Source organism: Oratosquilla oratoria, chromosome 33, assembly GCF_046742065.1.
Source record: "Oratosquilla oratoria isolate Oo_2021 chromosome 33, ASM4674206v1, whole genome shotgun sequence".
NCBI classification, from domain to species: domain Eukaryota; kingdom Metazoa; phylum Arthropoda; class Malacostraca; order Stomatopoda; family Squillidae; genus Oratosquilla; species Oratosquilla oratoria.
This window is the reverse complement of record NC_134809.1, coordinates 5,664,247-5,685,506: the sequence shown is the minus strand read 5'-3', so window position 1 is coordinate 5,685,506 and position 21,260 is coordinate 5,664,247. Positions and strand designations below refer to the sequence as shown.

Sequence of the window (21,260 nt, the reverse complement as noted above, 5' to 3'; positions counted from 1 at the left end):
AGTCAAGAAAATACAGACATCCTTCAAAATACACAAAATAAAATCCACTCCCACCCATTTCATCCCCACATACTCCACTCCCATTCACCCTACTCCCTCCCTCTTATCTTGACTTCTCCGGGATGCTGGGTCATCCCTGCACCTCGCCCACTGCCTTGCATAATAACATGATGTACCAAAATGGAGGAAGAATGTCTTTCAAATAAGGAAGAGAGAGTGCAAATGATAGAAGTGAATGGAGAGTGGTTATAAATGGATGAAGTGATAGGTCTTCTCATCTGCTTCATATATTTCTCAAGTGGATGTTGAGGTAGTTTATATGTAATGAAGTAGTGGGGTTAAACCAGTTTCAGCAGTCAAGCCCTGTTGTGTCTGCTGTGTCATGCTGGGTCACCTCTGACCTGAGCAGCACAGTGGGGGGCAGAGATCATCCATGAGGTACTAAGATGGGAGAGACAATGAATGGATTTTTGGATAGGTATGGGTGGGAAAAAGCCCTTGATATATGTATGTATGTATGTATGTATATATGTATGTATGTATGTATGACTAGGATATGAGGTGTGACCCCTAAGAAACCAATATCTGACAATGCTAATTAACATGACATAATTAATTTAGCAATTACCTTGTACTTGGCAACCAGATAGTTCCACTTCTTCCTAAGTTGGTTGGGGTTGAGAATATGTTCCAGGCCCAACTCCTCCATTATCTCCCTAGGAAAAAAATATATACATAAAAGAAAATAAAAAAAAATAATATAAAATTAAATACAAAAGAAAGACAGTGGATGGTCAAGGCAGTTAAAAAGAAAAATTCTAATTTAAATTATTTCACGCATACTGTCATATACCGGTAATTATTTCTAAATGACATAATACAAGAAAAGCATATGTCAATATACTACATATTCTGACTTATGGCACTGAATCAGATTGTGGTGGTTTTGTAAGATGGACGCCACAGAGAATCATCAACTTGCTCCCCTTTTATACAACACATCACCATCCCATGTCTACCTAGAGGTTCAGTGTGGCTCTGAGGGGCTGCTAATTGATCTCTGGACTGGACCAAAGATCTCTTTCTGTCTTTTTCAACTGTACTTCCTCTTCCTTTTCACATATGGACAGCTGTCATTAGGTGCCTACTCCCCTCCTTCCACTACTTTCAGTTGGTGACACAGAAACAGCCCCACACTAATACATCAAAAAGTCCGAAGTTTCTTCCCAGAGGTCTGGAAGGGCCCAACGACTGTTGCAGGCTTCCAGTCAGTGAAACTCAAGGCAGCAATTATTACTATTATACATGGTATTTTTGTGGGGACGAACACTGGGTTGCCAAACTTACGTATAAGTTGCCTGTATTCCATTTTCCAAGAAGTCCATGTGACGTGACACTCTTAGTTCGACAAACTTCCTCGTGAGGTCATTTGGCCCTGTGGATAAGAATAAGTTTTCTATTAGTATATACTGGCCCTGGATTTAGAATACCAATATTTTGACTCCGTTTCAGCCAACCCCTTTACATGGAGGAGAGAACCTTTTAGTATCCATTTCATTCTTGGTCTTCCTCTCATGTTCATTCCATCTGCTTCTGCTATCCACACTTTTTTCGAGACTTTCCTCATCCATACAACCAAACCACCTCTGCACTATGATCCACCAGCTCTTTCCATCCACCTTCTCTACCTCATCTCCACATTTCTCACTCTATCCATCCTTGAAACACCTACCATACTTCTCAAACACTTCATTTCAAATAATTCCAGATTCTTCTTTTTTGTCTCCTTTAAACTCCAAGTCTCTGCTTCATATAGTGTCATGAGTATAATCAAAGCATACAAATATATATTTATATCTACATATATACATACATACATACATATACCAAGGCTTTTTCCCCCTTCCAAGGGAGGTAGCCAAAAAGGGAAAGGCATAAAAACACTCCCACCCATTTCATCCCTAAATACACTCCACACCCCTCCCACCCTTCCTCTCATCTGAGCACCTCCTGGATGACGGGTCATCCCTGCACCCTGCCCACCGCCCTGGGTCAGAAGCAGTGTCGCAAGACACAGTACATCCACAGCAAGGCCGCTTCATTTAATCGGCGACCCCCCCTCTCCGTCCCCCTTTGCATATAAGGAGAGGACGGGGAGAAATCCCTTCGGGCTGCGTCAAAATTTACTCACACATACTACCTCACCCCCCCGCCCATTCCTCCTCATGCAGTCACAACATCATCCATATACAACCATTCTCCACTCACCTCTGTCTTCCGTCCTCTCCCTTCCTTCCTCAACAGACATTCCCCTCTTCCCCAAAGCCCCCTTCACCCCATCCATCCACCTCATCCTAGGACGTCCCCTCATGTTCACTCCCTCCACATCTGCCTTCCATACCTCTTTTACTAGTCTTTCTTCACTCATTCTTTCCATGTGTCCAAACCATCCTAATATTCTTTCATCAACCCTATCTCCCAAATCCTTTTTCACCCCTGTTCTCCTCCTCACCTCCTCATTTCTCACCCTATCTAGCCTAGTAACCCCCACCATACTTCTCAGACACCTCATCTCAAACACATTCAAACTCCTTCTCTCTTCTTCTCTTATGTTCCACGTTTCTGCCCCATACAGTGCTGTTGGCACAATCACTCCTTCATACAGTCTCCTCTTCGCATCCATTCCCATATATGTATGTATATATATATATGTATGTATATATATGTATGTATATATATATATGTATGTATGTGTATATATATATATATGTATATATATGTATATATATGTATGTATATATTTATCAACCACAATTCATTTTAATTCTAAGCCATCAACATTGAATTCCTTGATGTTGATGGCTTAGAATTAAAGTGAATTATGGTTCATAAATGTAAATCTGTTCACTGGGACCCAAGAGGTCGAAACATTTGATTCTGAATAAAACTCCATACTCTAGCCTTTTCATTTTGCCACCTCACCTCCACATATATATGTATACACATACACCAAGGTCTTTTTCCCCTTATAAGGGAGGTAGCCAAGTCAAGAGGCAAGTACCCACTCCCACCCCTTCCATTCCCATCCCCCACACTTTCCTCACTCTGATCTTAGCTCCTCATGGATGATGGGTCATCCCTGTATCCTGCCCACTGCCTTGGATCAGAGGCAATGCAGCAAGACACAGCAAGTCCACTTCACTTAATCAGCAACCCACTCTCCGTCCCCTTCTCCATCCCCTCAAATATACATTTCTCCATCCCCTCAAATATACATACATATATATACCTATTATGTACATGGACTATATAATGAAAGAAATAACTCAGATGGAGGATAACACGGTCACTTTTGCCTATGCTGATGATGTGGCACTTATAGCTGATGATCTAGAGTCCTTACAGGAAGCTGTGGACAGATGGTCTGAGCAATTGACAGAAATGGGAATGGAGTTAAATGTCGGAAAATGTGAATACATGAATGTGAGCAGAATTTCGGGAGATGGAGGAGTTACAATAGATACCCAAGAAGTAAGAAAAGTACACAACTTCAAATATCTGGGAGCTGATTTTAACAGCGGAGGGGATATACTTTCGGAAATAAATGAAAGAATCAGGAAGTACAATATAGAGCTGCAGTCACTATACCCACTTCTTAAGGATCCCGCAATACCAAGGAAAGTGAAGAAAACTATCTATATAACTATATTAAGACCAGTACTGTGTTACGGATGTGAGACCTGGAAATTAACCAGTAGGACAAGGAGTAAAATAGAAGCCACAGAAATGAGAGCACAAAGGATTATCTACAGATGTACAAGGGTGGACCGAATAAGGAATCAAGTTATAAGAGAAGCATTAGGGGTTGAGAATGTACTGGACTATGTGGAGAGAGAGGACGGCTGAGATGGTACGGACATGTTATGCAGATGGAAGAGCAAAGATATCCAAAGAAGTACTACTTATGGAAACCAGAAGGAAGAAGACCTGTGGGACGCCCAAGAATGAGATGGAGAACCAATATCCAGCAGGCCCTGCACAAGAGGTGGACCTTCACTGGAGGAGGTTGAAAGGGATACAAAATACGAGGAATGTCAACAATGGAGAGAGCTAACGAAACGTGGCAACTGACAGACATATCAGGTCTAATAGGAGGAGGGTGAGAAGGTGAGAAGGATTTATACCTGGGCTTTTTCCCTCTTACAAGGGAGGTAGCCAATGTCAAAAGGCATAAATCCACTTCCACCCCTTTCATCCCCACCGACTCCATTCCCATTTACCACCCCTCCCTCCTTCCCTCTTTTCTTAGCTCCTCCTGGATGACGAATCATCTCTGCATCTTCAGAGAATCTCCTCTTAGTATCCATTCCCAAATGTCTGTTTCTCATCACATTTTTTAATCTACCAAGGCATTTACTTGCTTCTCTCAATCTACATTTTACCTCCACCTCCATTCCTCCCTTTCCCACCACACGTGCTCCCAAATATCTAAAGTTATCCACTTCCTCCAGTCTCTTCCCTTTAATACTCACTTCCAATTTGCTGCCATCTTTTCCCCCTGTATATTTCATCATCTTACATTCACCCACATTTATCTTCAACTTCCTTCTTTCGCACACCTTCCCACACTGCATCACCAACTTCTTTAATTAATCCCTCCTCTGATTCTGCTACAAGTGCAGTGTCATCATCAAACAATAACTGGCTTATCTCCCATTTTTCTCCATTTTCTTTAACCATCTCTAATCCCCTGCCCATTACCCATACATTTACCTCACTGTAATACTCACATAGGAATTCTGGGGATGCTCTGGACTTTAGCTTGTTGGCATTAGCTCCACGGAAATGCTTCATTACCTGTGCCATGTCTCGCATGAAGGCCCATGTTCGTTCTCCTCCCTCCATCTCTTCATCCTGTAATGAGATCACCAGTCATGTACTATATACATACATACATACATATACCAAGGCTTTTTCCCCCTTACTAGGGAGGTAGCCAAAAAGGAAAAGGCACAAAAACATTCCCAACCATTCCATCCCCGAAAACACTCCACACCCCTCCACCCTCTCTCCCATTTTAGCACCTCCTAGATGACGGGTCATCCCTGCACCCTGTCCACTGCCCTGGGTCAGAAGCAGTGTCGCAAGACACAGCACATCCACAGCAAGGCCGCTTCATTAAATCGGTGACCCCCCCTCTCCATCCTCCCATATAAAGGAGAGGACGGGGAGAAATCCCTTCGGGCTGCGTCAAACTTTTGCTCACAAATAATATATATAAAATAGTACATGACTGAAAAAGCAGTCATGTACTATTTTATATAAATTATTTGGTTTAATGTCATGAACTCTCCTTCTTAGAGGACCTTTTTGAAGCAAAGAATTTAATGTAGCATGCCCTTGCTATAAACACACTCATCCAAGCAGTCTTGAATAATTTCAGCTTCAATCTTGTGTTCAAATAAAGATGCTCTAACTTGCTTGGCCAATAATAATGATATGATGATAATATGGTTTAACGTCACACATTCCCCCCCCCCCCCCATCGGGAGGCTAGGACGGTGCCCCTCACAGAGGGCTTTGTAGCGTGGAATTTAATGAACCATGCCCTTGGTTCAACTTTGCTGGTAGCAGGATTCGAACCACCCTCACCTCGACCTTCACCGCAAGTAACAACTAACAACACCCTAACATACATGCATACCAAAGGCTTTTTCCCCCTTATAAGGGAGGTAGCCAAAAAACAAAGGCATAAAAACCACTCCCACCCATTCCATCCCTATCACACTCCACTCCCCTCCACCCTCTTCTCTTGGCACCTCCTGGATGACAGGTCATCCCTGCATCTTGTCCACTGCCCTGGGTCAGAAGCAGTGTCACAAGACACAGCACATCCACAGTAAGGTTACTTCATTAAATTATTATTATTATTATTTTGGTAATAATAATAATAAATAAATAATAACAACAACAGCAACAACTATCCAGCCCAGTAACCCCTACCATACTTCTCAGGCACTTAATCTCAAACAAGGTCCTTGATCTTTACATGAAACCCCATCACAGCATCTCAGGGATGAAAGTTCATCTATGTCCCCAACACACTACTCAGGTTGAAGGCAATAAAGCAAGACAAAGCCCTTCCACAGCCGGAGTCAACTGACAGAGCTGATTTTTGCTGATCCCTCTCCTTATCAAACTAATTGCAAAGCAGATGAGAATACTCCTTTGGATAATGTTATTCTTTCATAGGTACACAATTTCCCTCATTCATTCCGATCTTTGGTGCTCTTTCTTCCCTGCCTAACAGGGTGCTACTTTATTTAATTTGGCCACCACCAAGCTATTTCACTCAGCTCTATGACACTGTTAAATATACTACAGAAAAGAGACAACTTTACCTGATAGCGTTTGACTAGATAATTCCATTTCTTCCTAGCCATGGTGACACTGACTTTAGTGGCTATATTTATCCTTTCCAAAATTTCCCTAGAGAAAAAAAAATATATATATTTAATACAATGTGAATTCATACAGGCACTAATGATAAATATATGTAACTGTGGTAGCAGCAAAGAAATAATTCTCTCTGATATCTATTTTGCAGGGCCACCATTTGTTGTTGGTTTTGAGTGGCTAAATTTTATATATATAAAGAACATACTTAACAAGCCTCTACAAACATTCTTATTAAAGAACATGCTTAACAAACCTCTACAAATATTCTTAATCATTTAAAGATGGTAATGTAAAATATCAACAAAGAATTTTCCTCTTTATAAGGTAGAAGAAGCCTCTGGTATATAGACAGATGTAATTAGCTTTTAGATGCCACAATAAAGGTACAATATGACCAACAGAGGAAAGAAAAAAAAAATTCTAAGACTATGGTCATCAAGAAAAATACCTCACAAGCTCACCAACATAATAAAATTTAAAAAATACATCATAACTGAAGACAACTTTACTTTATAGATAGTGTTCTGACTTAATGCCAGATTTATTTTGGCTCAAGAACAAAACCCTGGATTGAGGGCCTTTAATTTAGTGAGGATACCCTTCAGTCCAAGATCTATAATTCAGCTGATACTAGCCTGAACAAAACCTACCAGTTATGCTAGCATGATGATAGGCTTATAAAAAGGCATACTATATTTCTAGAGAGCATCAGGGCTGTGTCATTTCACCATGGCTGTTCACTATGTATGTGATGTGGTGGTACAGAAGGTAAATGCAAGGGTAATGGGCAAAGGATTGGAGATGGTCAAAGAAAATGGAGAGAAGTGGGAGGTGAACCAGTTGTTGCTTGTGGACAACACAACACTTGTGGCAGTGTCTGAGGGAAGGATTAAGGCAGTTAGTAACAGAATTTGAAAAGGTATGCAACAGGAGAAAGTTGAAGGTAAATGTGGGTAAAAATAAGGTGATGAGATGTACTAGGGGAGGAGAGAGGCTGGAAGAAATGGACAGTTTTAAGTACTTGGGGTTGCATGTGGCAGGAAAGGGATGAGTATCGATTGAGAAAAACAAATAAATGCATTGGGGGATTCAAAATGTGTCATGGGAAATAGACTTCTGGGAATGAATGTACTTACATACATTACCAAGGGCTTCTTTTTCCCTTATAAGGGAGGCAGCCAAAGTCAAAGGCATAAATCCACTCCCACCCATTTCATCCCCACATACTCCACTCTTATTCACCATCCCTCCCTCCCTTTTTTCTTGACTCCTACTGAATGACAGGTCATTCCTGCATCTCGCCCACTGTCCTGGGTCAGAAGCAATGTAGCAAGACACAGCACATCCACAGCAAGGCTGCTTCATTCAATCAGCAAACCCCTTTCTCTGTCCCCTCATGCAGAAAAAGAAAAGATGGACAGAAATCCCTTCAAGCTGGATCAAAATATTCACACATACTCCCTCACCCTCCCATCCCCCACCCACTCCCTTCCATGCATCACAGCATCATTCATACACAGCCATTCTCCACTCATCCCTATCTTCTGTCTTCACCCTTCCTTCCTCAACAGACATCCCCCTCTTTCCTGATGCCCCTTTTACCCCATCCATCCATCTCATCCTTGGTCACCACCTCATGTTCACTCCCTCCACCTCTGCCTTCCACACCTCTTTTACTAATGAATATAAAGAGGAGATTATAAGAAGGGGTGATTGTGCTGACAACACTGTATGGAGCAGACTTGGAATCTAAGAGAGGCAGAGAAGTTTAAATGTGTTTGAGATGAAATGCCTGAGAAGTATGGTAGGGGTTACTAGGCTGAATAGAGTGAGAAACAAGGAGGTGAGGAGGAGAGCAGGGGTGGAAAGGGATTTGGGAGATAGGGTTGGTGAAAGAGTATTGGGATGCTTCAGCCACATGCAAAGAGTGAGTGACGAAAGATTAGTAAAAGAGATGTGGAAAGCAGAGGTAGATGGAGTGAACTTGAGGGCAACCAAGGATAAGATGCATGAATGGAGTGAAAGGGGCTTTGAACAAGAGGGGAATGTCTGTTGAACAAGGAAGAGAGAAGATAGGAGATAGGGGTGAGTGGAGAATGGCAGTGTATAGATGATATTTTGATGGAAGGAGGGGAGAGTGGTTATGTGCGGATGATATTGTGCAGCTCAAAGGGATTTCTCCCTGTCTTATCTATTTTCTGCAAGAGGGGATGGAGAAGGGGGGGGTCACCAATTAAATGAAGCAGCCTTGTGGATGTACTGTGTCTTGCTGCAGTGTTACTGATCCAGAGTAGTGGGCAGAAGAGAGAGATGACCTTTTATCCATGAGGAGCTAAGATGGGAGGGAAACAAGGGTGGTGGATGGGAGTGGAATGGGTGAAAGTAGGTCCGTGGCTTTGACTTGGCTACCTCCCTTGTAAGGGGGAAAAAGCCCTTGGTATATAGATAGATACAGACATTTCTACATAAATGGATCTGCCAAATCCAAACTACCTGCAACACCCTTGACAAACAGAAAGTAGTATTACTTACTGATATACAGCATTGTGGCCTTTATTAGCTATCTCGCTGTGTTTCTCTCCTCGCATCTTGATAAAGCGTCTTGTCAACTCGTTTGACCCTGGGGATGTAAAACATAGTTTTTCTTTAATATATATACATATGATAAGAGGGAGAGAGGAGGGTGGAGGGGAGTGGAATATTACAAAGGATTACAAAGGCGGAGCATGCCAACAGGAAACCCCCTGATCCATATCTAGGTCGGATGCGAAAAAAAAATCATATTAATAATAAAATAATAAATAAAAACTATGATAATGTAAATAACAAATAAAATACATAAATAAATGCATAGGTATACTTAAATAATAAACAAACAGGTAAATAGTAAATAATAATAAACCGACACATAACTAATAATAAATAAAAATCAGACAGACAAATGATAACAAAACAAAAACAAATAATATAAGATAAATTATAATCATTACAGCATCTTACTTAGGTATTCATCTAAATGATTCTTAAAGCTTTGAACTGAACTACATTGCACTACCTGTGCAGGAAGTTTATTCCATTCATTAACTACACGGTTGGCAAAGTTGTTTCTACCTACTTCCAAATTGAATCTATTTCCGGAGAGTTTAAGACCATTGTTTCTTGTCTGATTCTCATTCAATGTAAAAATTTGGTCACTTTTGATGTTGTCAATTCCCTTTAGAATTTTAAAGACCTGTATCAAGTCACCTCTGAGTCTACGCTTTTTTAGGGAAAACAGATTCATATGTTTTAGTCGATTTTCGTATGATTTATTTTTTATATTTGGAATCAGTTTTGTGGCTCGCCGTTGTACTCTTTCCAATCTATCAATGTCTTTAATGAGATTCGGTGACCATACGGAAACAGCATATTCCAAATGTGGACGAACTAACGATTTATATAGCTTGTTAATGAGTGATGGACTTTTGAAATCAAAAGATCGCGCAATCAGTCCTAGAATCTTATTTGCTTTCTCAGAGGCTGAAATACACTGCTTGGATGATTTGAGGTCGTTACTGATAATTACGCCGAGATCTTTTTCACTATCCACTTTTGTTAACGAATTTCCAAATAACTTGTAATCGTACTTACTGTTATTTTTACCTATGTGCCTTACCTTGCATTTACTTGTGTTAAATTTCATTTGCCACTTTTCAGACCATTGCTATAATTGATCTAAATCTTCTTGAATATCTAATTGGTTTGAGTGATCATTTGCCACTCCGCACAGTTTTGTATCATCAGCAAATTTGGAAACAGTAGATTTTAGTCCATGGTCTATATCATTTACATATACTATGAATAGAAGTGGTCCAAGAACGGAACCCTGAGGAACTCCACTTGCAACACTTTTCCATCCAGAAGTTTTTCCATTTAAAACAACTCTCTGTTTTCGATCATTCAACCAATTACTAGTCCAACCTAATAGGCTACCACTTATTCCATGCAAAGCTAATTTAGTAAGTAGTCTTTCGTGTGGGACGGTATCAAAAGCTTTTGCAAAGTCTAGATATACTAAATCTATATTGTTTCTTTTGTCATAATTCGAGATAACTGTGTTGTAGAATTCGAGTAAGTTAGTCACGCAAGAACGTTTCCATCTGAAACCATGCTGGCTATCATTTATCAAATGGTTACTTTCTAAATGATGTTCGATAGCATCTCTGATGATAGTTTCCATTATTTTTCCTACGATTGAAGTCAAACTTATAGGCCTATAGTTATTTGGTTTCTTTTTGTCACCTTTTTTGAATATAGGAGTAACGTTAGCTAGCTTCCATTCTCTTGGGACATCTCCGGATATGATGGATTTCTTGAAAATAATTTCTAATGGAACAACAATCTCATTTTTCATTTCCTTTAAGATTCTTGGATGCCAACCATCAGGCCCTGGTGTTTTATTAACTTTGAGTTTGTCTATACACCTTTTAATTTTAGAGAATGGAATGGGTGGGAGTGGTTTCTATGCCTTTTTCTTTTTGGCTACCCCCCCATGTAAGGCAGAAAGGGCCTTTGGTATATGTATGTATGTATGCATGTATGTATGTATGATAAGGTCTTTCTCCCCACCAGCTTTGCATTAGAAGCAATGCAGCATGACACAGCACTTCTACAGCAGGGACTAATAGCCAGAGCTTATTGACCCCAACTACTTCATTACATGGCAACTTCTCACTTCATGCACTCAAGAAATATAGAAAGTAATTTTTTTTATTAAAAAAAAAAAAAAAAAAAAAAAAAAAAAATATGTGGACCTGGATGGAGGCCATATTGCCTATTACTTTAGGAGCATGGGTCTTCTGCAAGAGCAACCTGGGACAACAGATCTGACTGCTTTCTACATTCAAAAACAAATAAATAAGAATAAAATAAAATCTAATAAATCAAATACTTACAAATAAATTCTGGTGATTTTCGAGTCTTTGTCCCTCCCTCAGGAGAAGTAGCCTTAATGTTCTCCATGACCTGGTGCATGACAGAGTAGAAAGGCCACACATGTGGAGCCTTGGGGGTGAGAGGCTCAAAGTCCAGGCCTGCATTTCCAGTCCCTGGCGTCTCACTCTGCTCTTCTTCTTCAGGAACCTATGGAAGTATAAGATGTTATCCAAACTCCAAACTTTTCTTTTACAGGGTTACACCACATTTCTCAAGTGTAGGAAGCAAATACAATGGAACTTGGAATAATGAACTTATTCCTATCCATGACTCCGTTTTTAAATTTGATGTCTCCAAAGTCTACCCATCAACTGTGCAAAATTGCTTGTTCTTTGTAATCAAAATGAAGAAATAAATCAGTGAACCTCACTTTCAACTCAAAGTAACGTTTGACCAGCTGATTCCATTTCTTCCGTGCTTGGGTTGGAGTAGCGAATTCTTGCATCCTCAGCTCTTGCAAAATCTCCCTGCATGAACAAAAATTTAGTAAGTTAACACTTAAACATAAATCATCCCTGCCCCTTTTATGCATTATGAATTTCAATAATGCATTGTACAGTATATCAAATATATACACAAACACCTTCATCAACAATAACCAGTGCAACCTACGAAAACACCTGAGTTGGACTCCGGGTGACCATATCATTCTCTTTAATCCCTCTCAGTTCAATAAAACGAAAAGTTCTTTCTTCAGTCCCTGGAACAAATTAAGAATATTGTCAAACCTGGGATTATAAGGACATACATACATACATATATATATTAAAGGCTCTTTCCCCCTTACAAGGGAGGTAGCCAAAAAACAAAGGCATATAAACCACTCCCACCCATTCCATCACCTACATACTCCACCTTCGCCTACCCTCTTCCCTCCCTCTATAAAGACAGAAAGGGATAAATGACAGGCACCCGAGTGTGGTGGCCCTACAAGACAGAGAGTGCAGCTGCCAGTTCTCAAAAACCTGTCAACACCTTATCTGTATCGGGAGATACAGCTTGAGGAATAGACTGAGATTGGAACTCAAATTTAGCAAACCATGGGTTCAGAGGCTGTTTTTGTTACAAAATCTGGGTACTGACTCTAATTTAATTTTAATAAATTTTGTTTCCCTCTTATTTTAGCTTCTCATCGATGAAGGGTCATCCCTGTCTCCAGCCCTCTGCCCCGGTCTGAACCAATGCAGCAAAACATAATACATCCATAGCAGGGCCACTTCATTTACACAATGATCCTTTCTCCTCAATCTTTTTTCCCAACCTTCAGTTTTCACTAAAGAAGTGATGATAATGATATGGTTTAACATCACAAACTCCCCCCCCCTTGCCTATCAGAAGGCTAGGACAGTGCCCCTCACAGAGGACCTTTTAGTGTGGGATTTAATGAACCATGCCCTTGGTTCAACTTCACCAGTAACAATTTGAACAGCCATCCCCTCAATCTTCACCGCAAGAAATGACGCCCTAACCCACTCAGCCAGAAGTAAAAAATGTAATTTTCGCAGGAAAATTAATTTTTCCCTGATACAAACCTGAGGTACTCCTTACAATAGGATACTTCACTTAGCGCAAATATTTCTACCGCTAAATTAAAATCTTCACTCTGTGGGTCTGGGCAATGCTTATCCTCAGTAAGGGGCCCTTGCCCTCCACCACAAGTCTCGCACACTATACTCCATTCTCTTCGCGGTAGTCAACAAGTCAACATCTCTCAACTATACCTATTTAGTTTTTATCAGTTTCCCCCTTATTGGGCCGATTTTCTTCGGAACAAATGCTAAAGGGTCTTACATATATCAGTATCTGTGATGTTTTGAAGATCTGTGTCATCCATGAGACAATCTCCTTGAGAGTCTTCCTCATCTGCATCCTCACACCCCAGGGTCAACTCCAAATCTTCCTCTTCCCCGATGTCGTGGTCATACACATTAACTTCGTTGGATTCATCTTCATCATCATCTTCCTCATCCTCCTCCTCTTCCTCTTCATCATCGTCTTCGTCATCATCCTCTTCCAGTGTTTCCATAGTGAAGACTGCCTGAGGCAGACTCATAACTGCTTCCTGCATTGGTGCGAAGAACGGCCACGTCTGGGAGGTCAACCCCTCTGCATCAACTCCACATTCATTCAGTTCCTAAAAATGAAACAATTACATGTCACTACTGCACAAAATACACAAGTTACCTACAAATGGACTTTCTGATAATCTTAAAAACATTCCAGAATTTTCATATACTTATTACTGTAGTAGAAGAGGAAATAACTGAAAAAGATTAAAATTGGAACGGCACCTGAGTTAAGGTTGACAATGTGGAATGTCTGACAAAGGGTTAAGTAGTGGAATGGCTGGTAAAATTGTTTGATGTGTGTCTAAAAGAAGGATGCATACTGGCAGAGTGACAAGCATGAATGTAATAGTTTTTGAGGGACCAGTCTTTTAAGTGTGATTGGTACTGTGTACGGGAATTTCTAATTGATAAGGAAACACTTCTGAGACATGCAAGTCACATAAGTCTGGCTCTGATTAAGTCACCAAACAGTAATGAGAAACTATCAACACAAAAACATTCTACAAGACACTATCTGCCTAAGATACACACTCCATACAAATCTTTGTCAAGCTAGTCTGAACGGTATAAACACAGGAATATGGGGAACTTACCCGAAATTTATTCATTAACGAATTCCAAAGCTTGCTGGCATGCTCTGGGGCGACTTGGCCAGTAAGACCCAGCTGATCAATAATAGACCTGAGGAGGATCATGAAAAAATAATAGTAAAAGACAAATGAATAAAAAATATACACAATAGAAAAACAAACCAGATCTTCCTGTCCATCATGACATTCTGGTTTATCCTTACAGTTGTGTAAAAAGGACTAATCAACATAGACTTAATTTTTTTACTATGGAGATGTCCCACCAGATAGGTACCTAGCATTAATAAGCAGATTTATAAGAGCCTTATGTCAAAATATATACCAAACCATCCCTTCACATTGCTGGAAAACAGAAAAGAAGTAACACAAGTTACTACTCACTGAAAGATATAATCAGGTGTGTCATTGGGCGCCACTTTCATCTGCCCACGCATCTGAATGAAGCGGTACACCTGCTCCTCCGTCCCTGCAAAAAAAAATCAGAGTAACTATCCCTTTAAATACACAGTGCATACATGGGGTAATGATAATTCACAAAAAGAGTAATGAGAGAGATCTTATATAATAACCATGTAATGTTTGATTTTTGGTTTATGTACATATTGAGGCAAGAAAAAAATGTAAACAAAGTTTATCTCCCTCCTTCAAATTGCAAGTCTCTTTTGTTGTTCCCTATACTGTCTGGCCAAGCAGCCACATCTCCCTGAGGAATGCCACGGCTGGAACAGGATTTTCCCACAAATCCTTTACAGTTTCTGTTCTATTCAGTGTCATGAATAGAATCACTCCCCCCCAGACATTTACTTGTTTCTCTTACTTTACAATTCATCTATCTCCACTTATCCATTACCTGCTATGTGTGACTCCAAATACTCACTTTCCACTTCCACTAACCTCTCACTCTTTAAACTTGCCTCCAACCCAACACATCACCCCTTGTAAATTACACCATCTTACTTCTGCCCACATTTACTTTCAGTTTTCTCCTCTCACATAATACTACAGATGATAATAATTGTTACTTTGAGTTTCACCGACTGAAGACCCACAGGTCTTCAGTCTTTGGTCCCTCCCAGAGACTTCTCCGAGAAGCACTGGACTATGTATTTACCTAATTGTATTTATTGACCTAATTGTAGTATACAGGATGGGATCAACACTCGTTGGGTCTCCTCCCCTATTAACCAATTTAACATACCTAGCTTCAAATTCATTATACACAATCACACACGCAAACAACACAACATACACTCCGTAAGGGATTTGTGGGAAAACCCCATTTCTGCTGTAGCATTCCTTGGGAAGATGGGACTGCTCGGAACAACAACAACTTATTCTATAGCCTCACTTTCCAATTATCACATTTATATTTTAATTCATGTATTGTTCAAACTTGGGCTATATCACTGTCTAAGTTATTCCAAGCATTTATGCATCAATATCCAATTTCTATATCACTGGCTTATAACAATGCAAGGGGAGCAACCACAAGCTGTCAGCTTTCCTCAAGTGAAATAGTGGAGGAAATACAATTCAAGTTGACAAAGAGATATTGACCCCAGTCCAAAGACAGAGCAGTATCTTCCCAGGGTTGCACTTCCAGATGGAGGCAAAGATGTTAACCTCTTCACTCCGGGGCACATCACATGTCTGGCAGCATTAGCTGTCCGACGTGCAATGTTGCGTCATAATAATCGCATTATAAAAAATATAGTCAGTGCTCAATCGTTTGTTCTCTTTCACCCGTGTATTTTGATAACCATAGAAAATTGATGAAGCCAGTTTAGAGAGAATGGAGATTACGTAGGTATGACTACAATAAATATAATCAAGATGCCGACGTCGGCATCATCGAGTACCCACTTGCTCCTCATGCCGCCTACATTGGCGTCACCGTATGGAAGTGGTTAACAGGTTCTGTTAACAGAGAGACAAGTATGATGCCAATCTTGGGTCACAATATACAAGCACCTGCTATTCATCCAATGGAGTAATAAACTACACAAACATGTTTCCAGATGATGCAAAAATCATGAGGTGAGTAAATGAAAAGAAAAAGAAATTAAAATTATTATAAAAAAAAGATCTTCACAGAATATATAACTGAAGCTAAATATGGAAAAATTTACTTTAAATGCAAAATATTGGAAACAGGCAAAAGTATGGAGATCATCAATGGGAGGTGAATACATTAAAAAGCAAAGAAAATTTTTGGAATGATGATTAAATTCTGTCACCCTACAAATATCAGTAATATTGTGAGTGAGACACACTCTGTTGATGAAAGTGACTTTCACCACAAGGACAGAGTTAATGAAAAAAAATTAGAAAGCCTCACCTGACCAACAATGTGGTCTAAGTACAAAATAAAGGATACACACAAAATTGTGAAAATGCAAAAAACAGCACTAAGCTAATCCCTGTCCTAGCAGACAAACTATACAAAAAGAAATTAGAGGTTTTGGTTGTTATCATTGAAAGGAAGAAGAGATGACAAAGAGAAAGAAGAGGCGAAATCACTGCACTGTTTAGGTTAATAAAAGGAGCATATAAAACTGACAAAGACTTCTTGGATTAAGTCAGGAAGGCATCACAAGGTTATAGGTACAAATTGAAAAAGACTACCCAACTGAAGGCTATCAAGAAAGTTTTCAATAGGTGTATGAACTCACAGAATAACCAAGATATAAATGTATAAATAAAGATACAAGTTAAAAAGATAAGGAACAAATAAATAAAGCTATGTTTGAGCATAATAAGATAAGCAAGATAAGAGCAAGATAAGAGGGAGGTGAATGGGAGGTGAGTATATGGGGATGGAATGGGTGGGAGTGGATTTTATGCCTTTGTTTTTTGGCTACCTCCCTTGTATGGGAAAAAAAAGCCTTTGGTGTATATATATATATGTATGTATGTATGTATGTATATATGTATGTATGTATGTATGAGTAATGGAGAAAAAAAAAGATGGACCCTACGAGAGCAGCACCTTTCCTGTAAAGTGTACACAATTTGCCCACAGTGCATTATTACAAAAAAGTACTTAATATCACCTTACAGAATACTATATATGTCAATAATAGAACTGTCTGTTGTCCTACATTGGTTCTAAATCTTTTTCACCCCATTCCCCCTTCACAAATCCTAACATTTGTGTGGCTTCACTTCATTTTTCTCCCAAATCCCACCCCACAAAAAAAATAAAATAAAAAAAAATTAATAAAAAAATAAAATGTTAATGAAGAGAAACCTCTTGCTCTATTACAAATTTGACAATCACAAGTATCTTCTGCCAGGACAGAGTGACAGAAGGTGTTTTTAATTCAGATTCCTTACATTATATAGACGTATAATTTGTAACAGCAGGTCATGGACCACACCCCACCTCTATATTCTTGTCACAGCTCCCTTCAGGACCCCATGGTCCCTATGGCGAGAACCATTGCTTTAGATCTACCATGTAGACAACCCACAGCTTCCATGTAACTATCAATGACCACCAGACAGTCCCACAGCTCACTAATGGAAGAAATATGGTGTTGTTCTCTAAAGACAGTTAGTGTGGGGTACTCAATATCCTCCATGTGATGGTTACATCTAAGGCAGTATGTTTATTTAACCAGACCTATTCTGTGTTAGTACTGTCTTGGTACTGGATGGTGTCCTGAATGCAGTCATGCTAGTGTAAGTCTTGCTTCTATTGAAATATATTTATGTAAGGCTGATAGTGGCATGCAGTGTGTATGTATGTGGGGAGGGGGGTGATTGAGTTTTATGGTCTGTCTTGAAAGGTTTACTTTGTGATCTGGGTGTCAATGTGTTTTTATGTGGATGCATAAAATTACCTACAGGTAATAGGTCATTATATATGTTTGAGTATCATTTTTTCATATATTCAGCTTATTCAGTGTTGGCATTGTTTTGGAGGTCAATGCTGACCTGAACACAGTCACAGTTGTGTGGCTCTTACTATTCATGGGAGGAATTCTCTATTAAGTTGATATCTGGGAGAGTTTGGTGGAGTAAGGAGCATAGTGGCAGGTCTTTGATTGTTTGTTTTATGATCTGTGAATTTGTGTTTTTGTATGGTTGTGTTGTATGGTATTTTCCTAATTATAGTATACAGGAATGGAGCAACATTCATAATGCCCCATGTCCTACTTTCAAATTCATTATACATTCAATGGTGCAGTTGGTATTTACCAAGTTGTAGTATACAAGAAAGGAGCAATGCTCATTGAGTCCCAATACCCATCTCCTATTCTCTATTTTTTTAACATACCTAGCCTCAAATTCATGTACAGTTCCAACATAAAGTATGTTGTAGATGTTTGAGCAGTATGACACCAGGGTTTTTTCTTTTTTTAGATGGTTGTACTCATGTTTTGAAATAGACTGAATGAGTTTGAGGGTTCTTGCTTTGCATTAAACCATGTACATAAGTGGAACAGCTTAGAGGGTGATATAGCCCAAGCTTAACACACGAGTTCAAATCTAAATATGATAATTAGAAACCAAGTACAGTATATAGATTAAGTTGGAACTGTACATGAATTTGTGCCTAGGTATGTTAGAAAATTAGAGAATAGGAAACAGGACCCAACAAGCCTTGCTTCTTTCCTGTACACTACAGTTAGATGATGATGATGATACGGTTTAATGTCACACACTCCCCCCTATCAGGAGGCTAGGACGGTGCCCCTCACAGATGGCTTTGTAACATTTAGATAAATACCAATTTTATGTGCTGTTCTATGTGAACAATTTTGGTTTCTGTGTAGATATTCTATTGGGGTGGTTTGAGTGCATCCTGTTATCGCTGATGCTTTTGGTGTAGTTTGTAGTGTCTATGTTTTCTTGATTGTATGGAATTCTGCTATGCCTACAGAAGCACATGAGTGGTTCTGATGAACTTCTTACAAATTATTTAATTCTTTCTTCCAACTAAAATGCAATTAAATAAACTCGTATATAATATCTTGATATTTCTCTCAATTAATCCATTTATTCATATATCTATTATTTCACATCCAGCCTCAAGATGTAGATACCACCTCGCATATACTTAATAATGATGTTTATTTGCACTCTTAACATCCATCTACTCCTGATTACCGATTCATACTGTCCAAAAATAGTAATCGCAAAAGAAATCCATGGGTCTGACTATGTGACTTTAACAATTAATTATTAATGACCTGACATGACTCAATCAACCAGAGTATATACAGTAGATTTCCCTCTGGATTTTATTATTATTATTAAATCCCTGATGATTTCATTCATTAATAGGAGAAATTCTAAAATAAGCAGTCTCAAGCTCCAGTTTAAATATTCTGCCCACTAATCAATCTAAAATTTTGTATTCCCATTGAAATACCAAATACTGTACATTACCTCTCCTAATTATTACTGTGTCTGTACCCCATGATTAAGGTTATAACTATATTCTACACTCCCAAGGGAAATAAATCACTTTAACTAAAACACTGAGAATAAGTCTACTGGCTTCAGCCTTAATCAGTCGAAATTGGAACTAGTTAAGTAGTTTCATTCAAATTGGTTTCTGAATACTACTAAATTATTTCCACAAAGACTACCATCTGCCACAGAATATCGTTAAGGATAGGGAATTCCATATGCCATCTACCCTGTCAGTTAAGGTAAACACTGCATTAAACTAATTACCTAAAACCCAATGTTGATTTAATTGCAATTTAGTTTGACATGAAACAGGTTGTCATCAATTCACGCATTGCTAGTGTTTCTACATTCCTAACAGTGACCTACAACAAAGTTAATTTCCCATTCGATAGCCCCCCAGATATAACAACTACTAATTAGAAACAAAAAGTTATAAAAGTAATCATGTATTTATTAGCATTCTACTTGAAACTTCACGACTGCAGACTACAATCACAGTTTGTGAGAGTAGACAAGGGAAATCGAACGAAGTGTTTAGTTTGTTCGAAAGTGTGGGTGCATCCACTGTGATGCGTAGCCGCGTTCGGCAATCGGGAGACGTGTGATCACAACAATGGCGTCGGACCCGCCCTCAGCTCGACTTTTCCAACAATTTATGCTTAATATCACACAATTCCCAGCATACCATCGAAAAACTTGTCATGTTTTCTGAATCTAAGGCTTATATAGACGTATTTGGTATACAATAGGGCAGTGTATTGTACAATATAGAGATCATATTTTTATCTAGTAAATCCATACTAAACGCAATCGGATTCATGTTTGGTTGTTCGTCCGCTCGGCAGCCATTTACATGGTCGATGACGTAGTCCTATTTTCACTTCATGCATAACTCCAATATTGATGGTAATACTCACAAGGAAACTCATTTTCCATGACGCCTCCTCCTTCCCCAAGTGCCGAATAATCCAAGGCCATCGCCTGAAAGTCCAGACGAATAAGCTTTCAATAAAAACAAACGAAATAAACACTCAACGAAGCCACATCGTAGCCGTTGCTCTCCGAACAAAAGCAGCCATTTGAGACGCGCTCAGATGCATTCAAATCCATTGATCATTTTTTTCAAATGTAGAAAAAATTATTAGTATTTTCAACAAATCAAGATATTTTTTGTTTTTATTCTAATTGATAAGGTTTGACCAATTTAGAAATACGTATCAAAGGAAATAATCTATGACTCGAATGCTGTGTTTAGATGGTATCGAGTTGCCAAGTAATAATTTCTTTTTGCTTATTTTATCATCAGTATGACAATTCATAGTACCGCCTGGATCCTGTATTATGTCAACTTTCAATGCAAAAGTATGATAAATAAATGAGTTGTGTACACTCCTCCTATTGGTAATATTAATGAATAATGTGAAACTAGTTATCTAAATTGGTGTCTTTATAGTCCATACAGTTCAGTCGGTCTACCTAAGAACATACTTTTGAAAAGCAATGGTTAATTTATGTAATAGCTGAGACAATTGCATTCCAAAGCTATATCGTATCAATTGTATCCCAGCATGACATAACTGATATTAACTATCATCCTAATAAATATAATCATAAACACATCATTATCATGTGAACACCGTCGTAATCATAATTGTAAGAATTATATTACCGATGCGATCGCCTCCACTAGTTTTGTTTTGAGAAAGTGTTTTAAACATAACTATCTACGACGTTGGAGTTGTAA

At 39.0% G+C, this 21,260-nt stretch overlaps 1 protein-coding gene across 1 annotated transcript in view; it reads right to left on the bottom strand.

Annotated features, from left to right (window-relative positions):
* LOC143017724 (uncharacterized) overlaps window positions 1-20,585 on the bottom strand; it is a 34,146-nt gene extending 13,561 nt beyond the window's left edge. The window contains exons 1-12 of the mRNA XM_076172510.1: window positions 20,434-20,585; window positions 14,474-14,558; window positions 14,096-14,183; window positions 13,225-13,567; window positions 12,046-12,133; window positions 11,804-11,900; window positions 11,394-11,580; window positions 8,992-9,079; window positions 6,402-6,489; window positions 4,791-4,914; window positions 1,348-1,435; window positions 629-716 (exon numbers count right to left, since the gene is read on the bottom strand). Coding sequence (XP_076028625.1) covers window positions 629-716; window positions 1,348-1,435; window positions 4,791-4,914; window positions 6,402-6,489; window positions 8,992-9,079; window positions 11,394-11,580; window positions 11,804-11,900; window positions 12,046-12,133; window positions 13,225-13,567; window positions 14,096-14,183; window positions 14,474-14,558; window positions 20,434-20,494 — 1,425 coding nt within the window. The 5' untranslated portion in view covers window positions 20,495-20,585. The remainder of the gene's footprint in view (window positions 1-628; window positions 717-1,347; window positions 1,436-4,790; window positions 4,915-6,401; window positions 6,490-8,991; window positions 9,080-11,393; window positions 11,581-11,803; window positions 11,901-12,045; window positions 12,134-13,224; window positions 13,568-14,095; window positions 14,184-14,473; window positions 14,559-20,433) is intronic.
* Between the last annotated feature and the right edge of the window lie 675 nt (window positions 20,586-21,260).